General features: G+C 55.5%; 1 protein-coding gene and 1 long non-coding RNA gene across 2 annotated transcripts in view; one reads left to right on the top strand and one right to left on the bottom strand.

Annotated features, from left to right (window-relative positions):
- Positions 1–1,094: 1,094 nt before the first annotated feature.
- LOC148138275 (uncharacterized) lies at positions 1,095–5,239 on the top strand. The gene is made up of 3 exons (XR_015754004.1): positions 1,095–1,210; positions 3,106–3,222; positions 4,195–5,239. It is a non-coding gene; the product is annotated as an uncharacterized LOC148138275 (long non-coding RNA).
- Positions 5,240–6,625: 1,386 nt separating this feature from the next.
- LOC122545448 (sodium/potassium-transporting ATPase subunit alpha-2) overlaps positions 6,626–16,609 on the bottom strand; it is a 415,006-nt gene continuing 405,022 nt past the window's right edge. Inside the window, exons 9-17 of the mRNA XM_087981744.1 lie at positions 15,643–15,793; positions 13,822–13,990; positions 13,508–13,662; positions 12,015–12,138; positions 11,252–11,397; positions 10,977–11,107; positions 9,895–9,996; positions 7,173–7,264; positions 6,626–6,864 (exon numbers count right to left, since the gene is read on the bottom strand). Coding sequence (XP_087837870.1) covers positions 6,836–6,864; positions 7,173–7,264; positions 9,895–9,996; positions 10,977–11,107; positions 11,252–11,397; positions 12,015–12,138; positions 13,508–13,662; positions 13,822–13,990; positions 15,643–15,793 — 1,099 coding nt within the window. The 3' untranslated portion in view covers positions 6,626–6,835. The remainder of the gene's footprint in view (positions 6,865–7,172; positions 7,265–9,894; positions 9,997–10,976; positions 11,108–11,251; positions 11,398–12,014; positions 12,139–13,507; positions 13,663–13,821; positions 13,991–15,642; positions 15,794–16,609) is intronic.

Below are 16,609 nucleotides of genomic sequence, written 5' to 3'. Positions count from 1 at the left end.
CGTGCGCTTTCAAAACTGCTCTCCTCTCCCTGCAGGAGAGAGGTGTCCCTATTATTTTATTTTTTGGTAACACCACTTGTAGCCCACTCTGATTCCCTTTTCTACTTGTGTTTGCTCCTCATTCACGAGGGGCCAGTGCAAGTTGGTCCCGAAATCTGTTCTGCTGAGGCACTGCAGCCGCAGCACAGCGAGAATGTGGGCTCACCTGCCCGTCGGATGTGTTTAAGGCTAACGCAAAAACACAGCAGCCAGCTCCCACCAACAGTGCATCGGCTTTCCTGTTACTGTTGGACTGCTCTGAAGTATCTGTTCCAGAATCGCTGAGCAGGAGGGCTCTGCCCCTGCCCAGCGCATTGCTGCACCGCGAGTACTCTCTCTCCACTGGCCAGTGCGCTATTTCCCCAGGTTGTCCCCGTTTAAAGTTGTCCCTGAAGGTTGCAACTTTAAGTGAATCATTGACTCCTTCAGGGATCCATGTTAAACTGGAATAAGGTGTGGTCGGACCTCCCTTTGCAGTGGGGAATAAAAATAAAAAAGCATTGTACCTTTACTCCAAGTTTAAGTTGCCCCTTTTTTTGATTGATGACTGTGGAGGGGGGGGGGGGAAACTGTGATGCTGTTGTCTGGGTGAATCCGTGTGTGGGGGGGGTTATGCTGTTGTGTCTGGGTGGGTCTGTGTGGGGGGGGGGGGGGGGTGATGCTGTTGTGTGTGGGGGCGGGGGGGTGATGCTGTTGTGTCTGGGTGGGTCTGTGTGGGGGGGGGGGGTGATGCTGTTGTGTCTGGGTGGGTCTGTGTGTGTGTGTGGGGGGGGGGGGGGGAGGTGATGGTGCCGTTGTCTGGGTGAGCGGTCCTTCCCGGAGGTTAGTTGGCCTGGTATGGTGGTTGAGAACTGCTGGAGCACAGTGTGGGAGTGTGCTCCGTGAGTTGGGTCCAGCTACGTGAGCAACGTTGGGGAAAAACTGTCCTCTGTGCTCTCCCTCCTCCCCATGATCGTCTTGAACACTGCTTCCTCCCTGTCTGTTTGCCCTGTCTAACATCACCTCTCTCTCCTCTTTCCCCCCCCCCCACCCCCCCCCCCCCTGTTCTCAGGTGAATTGTCTGGAGCCACATCCTCACCTTCCTGTCCTAGCTACCAGCGGTCTCGACCACGATGTGAAGATCTGGGCCCCCACGTCTGATGCTGTGAACGGGTTGTCCGGATTAACAGAGGTAAGCCTTCCTTTGGGTCAGGAGCTCTGGGCTTGCTCAGCTGGATAAGTGTCTGCCGCCCTGCAGGGACTCTTGGTGAGCTGCCCCCTTGAACTGCTGCAGTCTTGGCAGTTGGGAGGGAACCTCGCAGTGCCCTTTTTAGGGAGGGAATTTCAAGATTTTGACCCAGCAACAGCGAAGGAACTGTTTCCAAATCAGGATGAGGAATGCCTCAGTGACCTGTACCTCATGATATTTCCATGTATCTCTGCTGCCCTGGTGAACTCACTCCCATCCAGAGTGACCAGGTGCTGCCTGAGGATCTTTGGGGAATTTCTGCAGGCATTTTGTAGGGGGTGTTTGTGGGTGTGGGGCCAATCAAGCGGGGGGCTGCTTTGTCCCTGGATGGGGTCGAGCTTCTCGAGTGTTGGTGGAGCTGCCCCCATCCAGGGGCAAGTGGGGAGTATTCCCTCACCCACTCCCGACTTCTAAATGGTGGGACAGGCTTTGGAGGAGTTGCTTTCTTCCTAACCTCTGACCCACTCTACATTAGTGCGTCTGATCCAGTTGCTGGTCACTGACTGTTAACGATCCTGATTGTCGCCAATGATTCTGCAACGGTAACGTTGTTAAACGGGGTAATAGTTCAAGTTTGACATTGTTGGATTTTCCATTTGAGTCCCGGTGGGAGTGAGGGTTCTGAGACCCATAGCTGGAGCACTCTGAGCTGACTCGATCTCTGTACTGAAGGAGGGATCGATCTGCCCCGAGCAGGTCAAGGTTCACGCGCAAGGTTGTGACAGGGTCGTCCATCTGGTTTGGTCTACAGCAGTGGCCTCCCTGAGGACTGGCACCAACCTAAACAGACCGAGGTGCCTTTCAGCCTTGGCAGTTCCCGAAGGCCTTGGTGTGCAGGTCTGGAATTCCTTTCCAGACCAGTGTGAAAATTACAACAGGATGTGGACCAGATGGGCCAATGGGCTGAGAAGTGGCAGATGGAGTTTAATTCAGATAAATGGGAGGTGCTGCATTTTGGGAAAGCCAATCTTAGCAGGACTGATACCCTTAATGGTAAGGTCCTAGGGAGTGTTGCTGAACAAAGAGACCTTGGAGTGCAGGTTCATAGCTCCTTGAAAGTGGAGTCGCAGGTAGATAGGATAGTGAAGGCGGCGTTTGATATGCTTTCCTTTATTGGTCAGAGTATTGAGTACAGGAGTTGGGAGGTCATGTACAGGACATTGGTTAGGCCACTGTTGGAATATTGCGTGCAATTCTGGTCTCCTTCCGATCGGAAAGATGTTGTGAAACTTGAAAGGGTTCAGAAAAGATTTACAAAGATGTTGCCAGGGTTGGAGGATTTGAGCCACAAGGAGAGGCTGAACAGGCTGGGGCTGTTTTCCCTGGAGCGTCGGAGGCTGAGGGGTGACCTTATAGAGGTTTATAAAATCATGAGGGGCATGGATGGGATAAATAGGCAAAGTCTTTTCCCTGGGGTGGGGGAGTCCAGAACTAGACATAGATCTTTCCCCTCTCACCCTAAACCTAAGAGACCTAAGGGGCAACTTTTTCACCCAGAGGGTGGTACGTGTATGGAATGAGCTGCCAGAGGATGTGGTGGAGGCTGGTACAATTACAGCATTTAAGAGGCATCAGGATGGGTATATGAACAGGAAGGGTTTGGAGGGATATGGGCTGGGTGCTGGCAGGTGGGGCTAGATTGGGTTGGGATATCTGGGTCAGCATGGAGCGGTTGGGCCGAAGGGTCTGTTTCATGCTCTACATCTCTATGACTCAAAGGACCAGGATTGTTTGTGGGTTTTACTTCTGTGTCTGTCTCTGTTGTTTTTCCCTCTTGCCCCCCCCCCCCCCTGTTGCCTCCCCACTGCTGGGTGGGTGGCTGGGAATCACGGCTGTAGGTGATCAAGAAGAATAAGCGAGAGAGGGACGAGGATTGCCTCCGTCACACTGACCTCTTTGACAGCCACATGCTCTGGTTCCTCATGCACCACCTGAGGCAGCGCCGACATCGCCAGGTGGGTCAGAGCCCAGGGCGCTGGGCCGGGAGGGGGCTGGTCCCAGCATGCCTGGGGCTGCTAAGGTGGGTCAGAGGGCGCTGGGCTGGGAGGGGGCTGGTCCCAGCATGCCTGGGGCTGCTAAGGTGGGTCAGAGGGCGTTGGGCCGGGAGGGGGCTGGTCCCAGCATGCCTGGGGCTGCTAAGGTGGGTCAGAGGGCGCTGGGCTGGGAGGGGGCTGGTCCCAGCATGCCTGGGGCTGCTAAGGTGGGTCAGAGGGCGCTGGGCTGGGAGGGGGCTGGTCCCAGCATGCCTGGGGCTGCTAAGGTGGGTCAGAGGGCGCTGGGCTGGGAGGGGGCTGGTCCCAGCATGCCTGGGGCTGCTAAGGTGGGTCAGAGGGCGCTGGGCTGGGAGGGGGCTGGTCCCAGCATGCCTGGGGCTGCTAAGGTGGGTCAGAGGGCGCTGGGCTGGGAGGGGGCTGGTCCCAGCATGCCTGGGGCTGCTAAGGTGGGTCAGAGGGCGCTGGGCTGGGAGGGGGCTGGTCCCAGCATGCCTGGGGCTGCTAAGGTGGGTCAGAGGGCGCTGGGCTGGGAGGGGGCTGGTCCCAGCATGCCTGGGGTTGCAATAGGGAGGAAGTCATGGAAGGAGGCGACCTGGGCCTGGCTGTGGGTGGGGCAGACACCCCAGGGGAGGGGGGAGGGTGGATGGCTGGGGGTTGCTAGGGAGGTGTGTTGTGTGTGTGTGTGTGTGTGTGTGTGTGTGTAACGGCGCGTACGGGGGACTGGCCCGTCGGACCCCGGGGGCTAGGTCAGAAGGGGTTGGGAGAACGGCGACCGGGGGCGTGCATTGGGTTAACCACTCCACGGATTATAACATCCTTTTATTTTTTGTTTTTGCCATGTTTCTAACTCTTTGCAACCTCCTCTCCTCCCCCTCTTTCCCCCCTCCCCCCCCCCCCCCCCCCACCTGTTTTTCCTTGCTCTCTCCGTGCCAGCGGCCCAGGGATTCCACGGTTGGTCCGGAGGAGGAGTCTGAGGATAGTACAAGTTCCTCGGAGTCATCCGATGAGGAGGGGGACGGCCCTGACCGGGTGCAGTGCATGCCTTCCTGAGGCAGGGCAGGTGGTCGGAGGCTGGCGAGAGACGGGGCCGTGTGGAGATACAGACGCACAGACTGAGCACCAGGCACATGGACTGACCCTGTCTGACAGCAGCGGATGTGTCTGGTTGAAACTGCCCTTCGCTCTGCGCCATCGCACCGCTCCGAGGACCAGTGGCTTTATCTGAGCAGCACGAGGATTGAATGCGATGCCCAGAGCAGGCACAGGAACCTCCTGCGTGTGTATGACACGTCTCTCCTCCATCACCACCTCCGAAATCGGGCACTCTCGCTCCTTCCTTCGACTTTGCACTCTCCCTTCTTTGCTGCTTTTTCTTTGCTCTATTCTTTCTTTTTTTTCCTTTCTCCCTCTGCTTTTTCTTTCCCTCCCTCTCTCTGCTCTCTCCTCTCACTTTCTCCTCCTCTACCTTTTTTTTTCTCCCTCCCTCTTTTTTTCCTCTCCCTCTCTTATGTTTTTCTCTCTCTCTCTCCCTAACACGTGCAATTGCGAATATATTTTCTGATTTTTTTTTTTTGTTGTTTGGATTTCTAGTTCTGTAGAATCAGCGACCAGCCCACACCAGCACTGCTTCCTGTTTTAATTATGGTTTGGAAAAATATTGAAAATGTCAAAAAAAAAAAAAAAATTCAGACAAAACAAAGAAACTAGTTTCTTCAAAAAAAAACAAAAAAAATACCCCCCACCAGCTGCCGTTTCCTCCTTCCCAGCCGTCCTGTTCAGCTCGCACTGTCAGGTAAACCAGAGCCTCTGACCTGGCGGGGGGTGGCAGGAAGCCAGGAGCCGTGGGTCAAGAGAAGGATTTTGATAAGCTTGGCAATATCTGATAGCAGATAACGCTTTGTTGCTTTCCGTGTTTCTCTTCTTAATTTTGAATTTTTTTTTTCCAAAATAGTTCCCGAGTAAAGAACGCATTGAGTGATTTAAGTTTCTGGGTCATTTGACCAGCCTCCTTTTTTTTTTAACTTTATTTTTTAAAAATTCCTTCCCTGCCAACAAGGGGCATTTCACAGCTGCGTGTTTCTTTCTCCCCTAGTTTCTGCTTTGCTGTCCAAGTTGTGTTTGACGACAACGTGTAAAGGCTGTGTGAGACATTCAGGGCACTAGGAGATGTTCGGGGACCCATTCACCATTTTGTCACTGTCTTCTCCTGGTAACGTGCAATATTACCATGTCCCCATTAGTCCTTGTCCCTTGCCCACAGCGACTCACTGTGGCAGCAGTGTGTCTCCTCGGATAAGTGACAGGAATCCAAGCGTGGGTTCCCTTCTTGCCTTGCCTTCTTGCCTAGAATTGTTCAGGCTCCCTCTTGGGATCCTGATCTCTACACATGCTCTGTGCGTTGGGGTCTCTTTTTTTTTTAAAAAATAAGTTGCAGGTCGTACAAGTCTGAGTCATACTGTGAGCAGAGGACAAAGACTTTGACAAGTTGGGATAGAGCTGGAGGTGCCAGCTGAAGTTGCGCACAGAAATAGGAAGAGAGACCTCACCGTAGCGTGCTCCCTTCGTTAACCATGGTGTGGCACAGAGGGACAAGAGTGTCGATCCGCATGGATTACGGTTAATATTCTAAGCCTTTATTCCTAAGGACAGGGAGATTAGCCGGGGCGGTCACAAAGCAGAAACCCTACTTTGCACACTGTTCTGACCTGGGTACTTCTGGAAAGGGGGTGAAGACAGCAGAGCGGAAACCAGAACAGATGGCTGAGCAAAGACATATCACTATGGAGAACAAACGCCATTTACAGTTTGAGGAGGGAGTACTGATCCATGGCCAAGTAAACTGCAGTCATGAGGAATGCACAGGTTGATGATGACTGGCAGTTAATTGCCAAGCCTTATTTAAATTTTAAACCCAGCATCTTGGCACTATTCAAAATGTTGCACTGGGGTACAAAAAGAATGGACTGTGCTATTTTTGTTTTTAGTTCAGTCACAATGTGAATTGGTGAGTCACATTACATATGGGGCTCGCTGGTTTGTAACCACAGGCTGCCTGCATTTACATAACGACCTGGTTCAAACTCCATCATCGAGGAAAGAACACCATCCCCCTCCAAGGCACTCCCCATCCTTATTTGGAAACGTCACCAGTCCTTCGGTGTCATGGAGTTAAAATCCTGGCCCACTCTCTTACCGAAGGGTGTTTTGGGAAGTACGTACAACACATTGGACCGCAGTGGTTTCAGAAGGTAGTCACACCATCTTCTCCAGAGCAATGGAGGTCACTGAGACACCACTCCTTTTCTCCCCTCCCCCGCCGCGGTTCAGAGCCGGAGTAAAGAGACTGACACAGGCACACACAAGCTTGGAGGAAATGTGTTTAATTTAAATCGGTGCAGAAAAAAGTGGCGATTTATCAATGCATTTGATTAACTGGAAGGTGGGAGGAGGAAATGGGGGGGGGGGGAGGGGGAAAGAGGGAGGGGATACCACACTAAGCTTGTGACTGGTCTCCTCCTGCTCCAAGGGCTGCAGGAAGGAGCAGAGTTGTCCAAGGGAACACACGCACTGTGCCTCAGTAATAGGTCTCCTGTTCGACCCAACCTGTGAAACCAAGTCAGAAAGAGATCACAACCTGTCATGGAGATGTCCAGCATGGAAACAGACCCTTCGGTCCAACTCAATCTAGTCCCCCCCCTGCCAGCACCTGGCCCATATCCCCCATGAGCCATAAACATTCCTGCCCCTATGTGTACTTCCCGACGCAACGCAGCCCCCCCCCCCCCCCCCCCAACCGTGTGGTTCTGAGACCAACACGGGCACAGGGCAATCCTGCTCAAGCCCCTGATTACCGTTCCCCCTTCAATCCCCCACTCCCCGCCAGCAGGAACATTCCAGAAGGGGCTTCTCACCTCCGGGACGTCGGCGGAGGATGAATTTCCGAACCTCGTCGTAGATGAAGATTAGGAGGCTGTAGGGGAAGGCACAGAACCACCAGGGCAGTCTGTGGATTCGAGCAGGGAAGCGTCAGCCATGTTAGCAGCAGGACAGGCATTTTCCAATCTGTGCGTGCCCAGTTCCTGAGCTCTGTCCCCTACACCTCAGCCTATCTCTAACATCCTGCAACCCCATCCCTGTCTCTGTAACCCCCCCCTCCCTATCTCTGCCTCCCCCTACACCCCCATCCCTGTCTCTGTAACCTCCTACACCCCTCCCTACCTCTGTCTCCTCCCTATCTCTGCCTCCCCCGACACCCCCTCCCTATCTGTCTAACCCCCTCCAGCCCCTACACCCCTCCATATCTGTCTAACCCCCTCCAGCCCCTACACCCCTCCCATCTCTGTAACCCCCTCCATCCCCGACAACTCTCCCTAACTCTGTAACCCCCTCCAGCCCCTACACCCCCCTCCCTAACTCTGTAACCCCCTCCAGCCCCTACACCCCCTCCCAATCTCTGTAACCCCCTCTAGCCCCTACACCCCCTCCCTATCTCTGTAACCCCCTACACCCCCCCCTCCCTATCTCTGTAAACCCCTCCAGCCCCTACACCCCCTCCCTATCTCTGTAACCCCCTACACTCCCCCCCCCCCCCCCCCCCTCCCTATCTCTGTAGCCCCCTCCAGCCCCTACACCCCCTCCCTATCTCTGTAACCCCCTCCAGCCCCTATACCCCCCTCCCTATCTCTGTAACCCCCTCTAACCCCTACACCCCTCCCTATCTCTGTGTAACCCCCTTCTGCCCCTACACCCTTCCCTATCTCTGTAACCCCCTACACCCCCCTCCCTATCTCTGTAACCCCCTACACCCCCCTCCCTATCTCTGTAACCCCCTCCAGCCCCTACACTCCCTCCCTATCTCTGTAACCCCCTACACCCCCTCCCTCTCTCTGTAACCCCCTCCAGCCTTTACACCCCCTCCCTCTCTCTGTAAGCCCCTACACCCCCTCCCTATCTCTGTAACCCCCTACACCCCCTCCCTCTCTCTGTAACCCCCTCCAGCCTTTACACCCCCTCCCTATCTCTGTAACCCCCTCCAGCCCCTACACCCCCTCCCTATCTCTGTAACCCCCTCCAGCCCCTACACCCTCTCCCTATCTCTGTAACCCCCTCCAGCCCCTACACCCCCTCCCTATCTCTGTAACCCCCTACACCCCCCCCTCCCTATCTCTGTAAACCCCTCCAGCCCCTACACCCCCTCCCTATCTCTGTAACCCCCTACACTCCCCCCCCCCCCCCCCCCTCCCTATCTCTGTAGCCCCCTCCAGCCCCTACACCCCCTCCCTATCTCTGTAACCCCCTCCAGCCCCTATACCCCCCTCCCTATCTCTGTAACCCCCTCTAACCCCTACACCCCTCCCTATCTCTGTGTAACCCCCTTCTGCCCCTACACCCTTCCCTATCTCTGTAACCCCCTACACCCCCCTCCCTATCTCTGTAACCCCCTCTAACCCCTACACCCCTCCCTATCTCTGTGTAACCCCCTCCAGCCCCTACACCCCTCCCTATCTCTGTAACCCCCTCCAGCCCCTACACTCCCTCCCTATCTCTGTAACCCCCTACACCCCCTCCCTCTCTCTGTAACCCCCTCCAGCCTTTACACCCCCTCCCTCTCTCTGTAACCCCCTCCAGCCCCTACACCCCCTCCCTATCTCTGTAACCCCCTACACCCCCTCCCTCTCTCTGTAACCCCCTCCAGCCTTTACACCCCCTCCCTATCTCTGTAACCCCCTCCAGCCCCTACACCCCCTCCCTATCTCTGTAACCCCCTCCAGCCCCTAAACCCCCCTCCCTATCTCTGTAACCCCCTCCAGCCCCTACACCCCCTCCCTCTCTGTAACCCCCTCCAGCCCCTACACCCCCTCCCTATCTCTGTAACCCCCTCCAGCCCCTCCCTATCTCTGTAACCCCCTCCAGCCCCTCCCTATCTCTGTAACCCGCTCCAGCCCCTACACCCCCTCCCTATCTCTGTAACCCCCTCCAGCCCCTAAACCCCCTCCCTATCTCTGTAACCCCCTCCAGCCCCTAAACCCCCTCCCTATCTCTGTAACCCCCTCCAGCCCCTCCCTATCTCTGTAACCCCCTCCAGCCCCTCCCTATCTCTGTAACCCGCTCCAGCCCCTACACCCCCTTCCTATCTCTGTAACCCCCCCCGCCCCCCTCCCTATCTCTGTAACCCCCTCCAGCCCCAACACCCCCTCCCTATCTCTGCAATGCCCTCCAGCCCCTACACCCCCTCCCTATCTCTGTAATCCCCTCCAGCCCCTACACCCCCCTCCCTATCTCTGTAACCCGCTCCAGCCCCTACACCCCCTCCCTATCCCTGTAACCCCCCCGCCCCCCCTCCCTATCCCTGTAACCCCCCCCGCCCCCCCTCCCTATCCCTGTAACCCCCCCCGCCCCCCTCCCTATCCCTGTAACCCTCCGCCCCCCCCTCCCTATCTCTGTAACCCCCCCCCACACTCCCCCTCCCTATCCCTGTAACCCCCCCGCCCCCCTCCCTATCTCTGTAACCCCCCCCCGCCCCCCTCCCTATCTCTGTAACCCCCCCCCCCGCCCCCCTCCCTATCCCTGTAACCCCCCCCCCCCGCCCTATCCCTGTAACCCCCGCCCCCCTCCCTATCACTTCACACTCACTTCAGTGGGTACATGCGTAATGCCACATCCATTCCTGGGCAGTAGGAGAGGAACGCTGCGAGGGCGGTCTCCTCAAACAGTCCAAAAATCAGGATCTTGTTCCTCGATTGGAGAGAAGTGGGAGGGAAAAAGAAAGGAGGAAGAAATGACTGTTATTAGATAAACCCAAACGCTCACTCTGGAGCTACTCTGTCACTTTTATATTTTAAAAATCTGCTTCCCTGCCCCAGCACAGACTTAACAATTGCTTCATGTCCAAAGCTTATCCTAGTTCCTTTCTTCTTCATTGGCATTGGATGGTCAGTTTGGAGCCCACTCACCAGCTTCCCCCTCCTGCTCCTGCCCCTGCCCCAGGCAGTGTTGCTGAACAAAGAGACCTTGGAGTGCAGGTTCATAGCTCCTTGAAAGTGGAGTCGCAGGTAGATAGGATAGTGAAGGTGGCATTTGGTATGTTTTCCTTTATTGGCCAGAGTATTGAGTACAGGAGTTGGGAGGTCATGTTGCAGCTGTACAAGACATTGGTTAGGCCACTGTTGGAATATTGTGTGCAATTCTGGTCTCCTTCCTATCGGAAAGATGTTGGGAAACTTGAAAGGGTTCAGAAAAGATTTCCAAGGATGTTTCCAGGGTTGGAGGATCTGAGCTACAGGGAGAGGCTGAACAGGCTGGGGCTGTTTTCCCTGGAGCATCGGAGGCTGAGGGGTGACCTTCCAGAGGTTTATAAAATCATGAGGGGCATGGATAGGGTAAATAGGCAAAGTCTTTTCCCTGGGGTGGGGGAGTCCAGAACTAGAGGGCATGGCTTTAGGGTGAGAGGGGAAAGATCTAAAAGAGACCTAAGGGGCAACTTTTTCACTCTGAGGGTGGTACGTGTATGGAGTGAGCTGCCAGAGGATGTGGTGGAGGCTGGTACAATTACAACATTTAAGAGGCATCTGGATGGGTATATGAATAGGAAGGGTTTGGAGGGATATGGGCCGGGTGCTGGTAGGTGGGACTAGATTGGGTTGGGATATCTGGACGGGTTGGACCGAAGGGTATGATTCCGCACTGTACATCTCTATGCCACTCCCAATACCTACTTCATCCCTTGCTGGAAAATGGAGTTGCGCCTGGTCTTGCAGATGAGGAGATCTGCCCACTGGACCACCACGATACTGGCAAAGAAGGCCGTGTGACATGTGAACTCCACGATCTTCCGCTGCTCGTAGGTCTAGGGGAGCGGAGACGCCATTAATGTTACCGATGAGGAAGCCAAGGGTCGTTCACCGCCCTCCCGGGAGGTTCCTCCCTCCAGACTCCCCCCAACCCAGTGTGAGATACACCAGCGTCCTCCGTCTCTCGCTGTCACACTCACCCACTCCTGGCCGTAGCTGTCCTCCAGGTCATTCTTGGAGCGATCGTCCCAGTCCAGTCGGATGTTCAGGAGCTTTGACGGGAGGAAGCCATTCTCAGCCAGAATGACAAAGTAGGTGAAAAATCCCCCCAGGGCCTGGATCATCCCTGTTCGAGAGAGAGAGAGACACAGTGCAAATCGGCCAGTGACAGTCAGCAGCTCTCCCTCAATCTCCTCCCTCTGTCCCTTCCTCATCCTCTTCCCCCTCTCTGTCTGTCCTTCACCCTCTCCCTCCCTCCATGCACCACCCCCTCCCACTGTCCATCCATCATCCCTCCCATCTGTCCCTCTCCCTCCATCAGTCCCTCTCCCTCCAACCCTCATCCCTTCCTCCATCTGTCACTCTCCCTCACTGCGTCTGTCCCTCACCCTCCATCCCTCTCAGTCCTACACCCTCTCCTTCCGTCAGTCCCTCTCCCTCCGTCTGTCCGTCCTCTCCCCACCTTCTGGCTGGCTTTCTCTCCCTCTCCCTGTCATCCTCTCCCTCATTCCGTCAGACTCTCTCTCTCTCTACACACCCTCTTCTTGTCCGCTGTCCCTCTCATTCACTTTCCTTCCTCTTGCCCGACTTTCACCTTGTTTCTCCCTCCCTCACACCCTCCCTTCCCTCTATCCCTCTCTCGCTCTACTTCCCCACCTCCTTCCCTCCTCCCCACACTTCCTCCTCTCTCTCTCGCACCCTTCTCCTTCCCCCCCGCCCCCTCTCCTGTGCCCTCCCTCTCACCAATCTGGCCGTACGCCATGCTGATCAGTTTCTCGTTCACCAGCTTGTCCGTCTTCGGGTTGCGCGGCTGGCGTTTCATGATGTCGCTCTCGGCTGCCTCGTAAGCCAATGAGATGGCGGGGACCTGGCGATTGGGAGGACAGGGATTACCTAGCGTCCAATCACAAGCCTCAGCCTCTGGCTTCCCTCCTGTATGTCTCCGTCCTGGCCTCAGACTGCTTCAGCACGTGTGAAGGGGCCGTGGCCGGTCCTTGCCTCTGGTTCAGAGGGAGGTCCTTGCTTGGAAAGCTCCACCCCAGGAATAAATCTCTCTCAAGTGAAAAAGGTGGCTCTGTTGGCCCTCCTTCACTGATGGGCAAGCAAACAGACCCTTCGACCCAACCCGTCCAGATATCCCAACCCAATCTAGTCCCATTTGCCAGCACTTAGCCCATATCCCTCCAAACCCTTCCTATTCATATACCCATCCAAATGCCTCTTAAATGTTGCAACTGTACCAGCCTCCACCACATCCTCTGGCAGCTCATTCCATACACGTACCACCCTCTGGGTGAAAATGTTGCCCCTTAGGTCTCTTTTATATCTTTCCCCTCTCACCCTAAACCTATGCTCTCTAGTTCTGGACTCCCCGACCACAGGGAAAATACTTTGTCTATTTATCCTATCCATGCTCCTCATGGTTTTATAAACCTCTATAAGGTCACCCCTCAGCCTCCGACACTCCAGGGAAAACAGCCCCAACCTGTTCAGCCTCTCCCTATAGCTCGAATCCCCCAACCCTGGCAACATACTTGTAAATCTTTTCTGAACCCTTTCAAGTTTCCCAACATCTTTCCTATAGGAAGGAGACCAGAATTGCACACAATATTCCAACAGTGGCCTAACCAATGTCCTGTACAGCCACAACATGACCTCCCAACTCCTGTACTCAATACTCTGACCAATAAAGGAAAGCATACCAAACACCGCCTTCACTATCCTATCTACCTGCGACTCCACTTTCAAGGAGCTATGAACCTGCACTCCAAGGTCTCTTTGTTCAGCAACACTCCCTAGGACCTTACCATTAAGTGTATAAGTCCTGCTAAGATTTGCTTTCCCAAAATGCAGCACCTCGCATTTATCGGAATTAAACTCCATCTGCCACTTCTTGGCCCATCTGGTCCAGATCCTGTTTTAATCTGAGGTAACCCTCTTCGCTGTCCACTACACCTCCAATTTTGGTGTCATCTGCAAACTTACTAACTGTACCTCTTATGCTCGCATCCAAATCATTTATGTAAATGATGAAAAAGTAGTGGACCCAGCACCAATCCTTGTGGCACTCCACTGGTCACAGGCCTCCAGTCTGAAAAACAACCCTCCACCACCACCCTCTGTCTTCTGCTGTGATTGTACCAGCCTCCACCACTTCCTCAGCCAGCTCATTCCACATGCGTACCACCCTCTGCGTGGAAGCCCCCCCAGCCCAGCTCGCTCTCCCCATCACTCACCATGTCGGTGCCCAGGTCAATGCAGAGGATGGTGACCGTGCCCAGGGGCAGGGGGATGTTTGCCACGATGAAGAGGAGGAACGGGGTGATTTCGGGGATGTTGCTGGTCAGGGTGTAGGCGATCGACTTCTTCAGGTTGTCGAATATCAGGCGGCCTGCAGGGGGAAGTGGTGAGCAGACACACTGGCATCACCAAGGGGCAGGACGCGGACGGCCCGCGCTGGGGGGAGAGGGAGGGAGCACCACCCCGCCGGGAACGCCACAGAGTTTCCACCCCACCCCAACCTCCCCAACCCGGCACACCCTCCCCTCACCTTCTTCCACCCCCGTCACGATTGAGGCGAAATTGTCGTCTAACAAGATCATGTCGGCCGCTTGCTTGGAGACGTCGGAGCCCGAGATCCCCATGGCGACGCCGATGTCGGCTTTCTTCAGGGCGGGGGAGTCGTTGACCCCGTCTCCCGTGACGGCCACGATGGCGCCCTGTGGGCAGGAGGCCATCAGTCAAGAGAAGGGAGGCTCGGCGCACTCGCGCGGCCGGCACCAGAGGGCAGCCTTGGGGGAGGCTACCCTGAAGACTGTCGACTAGCAACAGCCTCTGGTCAGCCGGGGGCCGATTGCGTTCGCTCAGACTCGCAAACTATTTGGGATAGTCCGGTGAAGGGGGGAGGAGGGCAGAGTACAATCCCCAGGGCGGGACGGGGAGCTGACTGTGAGTCACTGCACCGACAAATCCTTGGAGGGCGGGAGTTCGAACATGACTGTGGCTGTCAGTGTACTTTGGATTGAAGTCACAATTCTGGGATATTCCTGACACAAACGAAAAGGTCGAAGGGTGAGCGTGACCAACTGTCGTAGAAACGGAGTCATGCGGTCACAGCGCGAAATCAGACCCTTCGGCCCAACCCGTCCATGCCAGCCAGATATCCCAACCCAATCACGTCCCACCTGCCAGCACCCGGCCCATATCCCTCCAAACCCTTCCTATTCATATACCCATCCAAATGCCTCTTAAATGTTGTAATTGTACCAGCCTCCACCACATCCTCTGGCAGCTCATTCCATACACGTACCACTCTCTGGGTGAAAATGTTGCCCCTTAGGTCCCTTTTATATCTTTCCCCTCTCACCCTAAACCTATGCCCCTCTAGTTCTGGACTCCCCCACCCCAGGGAAAAGACTTTGTCTATTTATCCTATCCATGCCCCTCATGATTTTATAAACCTCTATAAGGTCATCCCTCAGCCTCCGATGCTCCAGGGAAAACAGCCCCAGCCTGTTCAGCCTCTCCCTGTATCTCAAACCCTCCAACCCTGGCAACATCCTTGTAAATCTTTTCTGAACCCTTTCAAGTTTGACAACATCTTTCCGATAGGAAGGAGACCAGAATTGCACACAATATTCCAACAGTGGCCTAACCAATGTCCTGTACAGGCTGCAACATGACCTCCCAACTCCTGTCCTCAATACTCTGACCAATAAAGGAAAGCATACTAAACACCTTCTTCACTATCCTATCTACCTGCGACTCCACTTTCAAGGAGCTATGAGCCTGCACTCCAAGGTCTCTTTGTTCAGCAACACTCCCTAGGACCTTACCATTAAGTGGATAAGTCCTGCTAAGATTTGCTTTCCCAAAATGCTGCATTTATCCAAATTAAACTCCTGAGGAGACAGAGCACAGGATCGGCCCTTCTGTCCATTAAGTCTGCACTGACCCACTACCCAAGTCCCATTTGCCATCACTCGGTCTGCGGCGTTATGCCATTCCGAGTAGGAACGGTGTGGCCAGTAACTGCCCTCTGTGAGTGGCACCACAATGGTGTAGTAATAATGGCCTACCCAGCGACCCTGGCATTGGGTTGTATGGGTCAGTGGGAGAATAAGATGGGGGAATGGGTCTGTGTTGGAACTCTTCGGAGGGCCGGTGTTGGGCCGAAGGGACTGTTCCCACACGGTCTGGGCTCGAGGTACCCCGGCACATTAGCAAGGTGTCTGCGGCTGCCCCTCTCTGCGGCTCCCGTGGAATTGCGCGTTCCGGAAGAGCACTCGCTCTGTCCCAGTCTGGCGTGTTAGGGAGGGGCGACGGGGCAAACGCCCCCCCCCCCACCCCCCCCATGCGGTTCGGGACCCACCTGCCTCTGACAGCCCTCCACGATGATCAGCTTCTGCTGGGGGGAGGTGCGAGCGAAGACGATCTCGGTGTGATTGGCCAGGATCTGGTCCAGCTCCACCTGGCTCATGTCCTTCAGGTCAGTCCCGTGGATCACGCAGGCCTTGGCATCCCTGGGTCAGGGGGCAAAGTTCGCAGACATGGTGGGTGGCCAAGAAGGGTCAGGCAAACAAACCCCACCCCGTGTTGGCTTCAGACAACCCCCCCTCCCCCCCCCCCGCCCTCACGAAGCCCAGAGCTGTCCCGAAGGTAAGGACGTGTCACCAAGGGGTGGGCAAAACCGACGGACTGCTGGCCCCAGTCCATCCGAATCCTAGTGCGGGATGGAGTGGGGAGTGAGGGAGGGACTGGGAGTGAGAGAGTGAGTGGGGAGTGAGGGACTGGGAGTGAGACAGTGAGTGGGGAGTGAGTGAGGGACTGCGAGTGAGATAGTGAGGGGAGTGAGTGAGGGACTGCGAGTGAGACTGAGTGGGGGGTGAGTGAGCGACTGGGAGAGAGACAGTGAGTGGGGAGTGAGAGAGGGACTGGAGTAAGACAGTGAGTGGGGAGTGAGAGAGGGACTGGGAGTGAGTGAGTGGGGGAGTGAGTGAGGGACTGGGAGTGAGACAGTGAGTGAGGAACGGAGTGAGACAGTGACGGGGAGTGAGTGAGGATCTGGGAGTGAGATAGTGAGTGGGAAGTGAGATAGTGAGTAGGGAGTCAGTAGGGACTGGGAGTGAGACAGTGAGTGGGGAGTAAGTGAGGATCTGGGAGTGAGATAGTGAGTGGGAAGTGAGATAGTGAGTGGGGAGTCAGTGAGGGACTGGGAGTGAGATAGTGATGGGGAGTGAGTGAGGATCTGGGAGTGAGATAGTGAGTGGGGAGTTAGTGAGGGACTGGGAGTGAGACAGTGAGTGGGGAGTGAGTGAGGGACTGGGAGTGAGACAGAG

Source organism: Chiloscyllium plagiosum, unplaced genomic scaffold (assembly GCF_037043375.1).
Source record: "Chiloscyllium plagiosum isolate Xiang-an unplaced genomic scaffold, Cpla_swu_hap1 HiC_scaffold_40, whole genome shotgun sequence".
In the NCBI taxonomy this organism is placed as follows: domain Eukaryota; kingdom Metazoa; phylum Chordata; class Chondrichthyes; order Orectolobiformes; family Hemiscylliidae; genus Chiloscyllium; species Chiloscyllium plagiosum.
The sequence above is the reverse complement of the archived record's forward strand: the minus strand, read 5'-3'. Positions and strand labels throughout refer to the sequence as shown.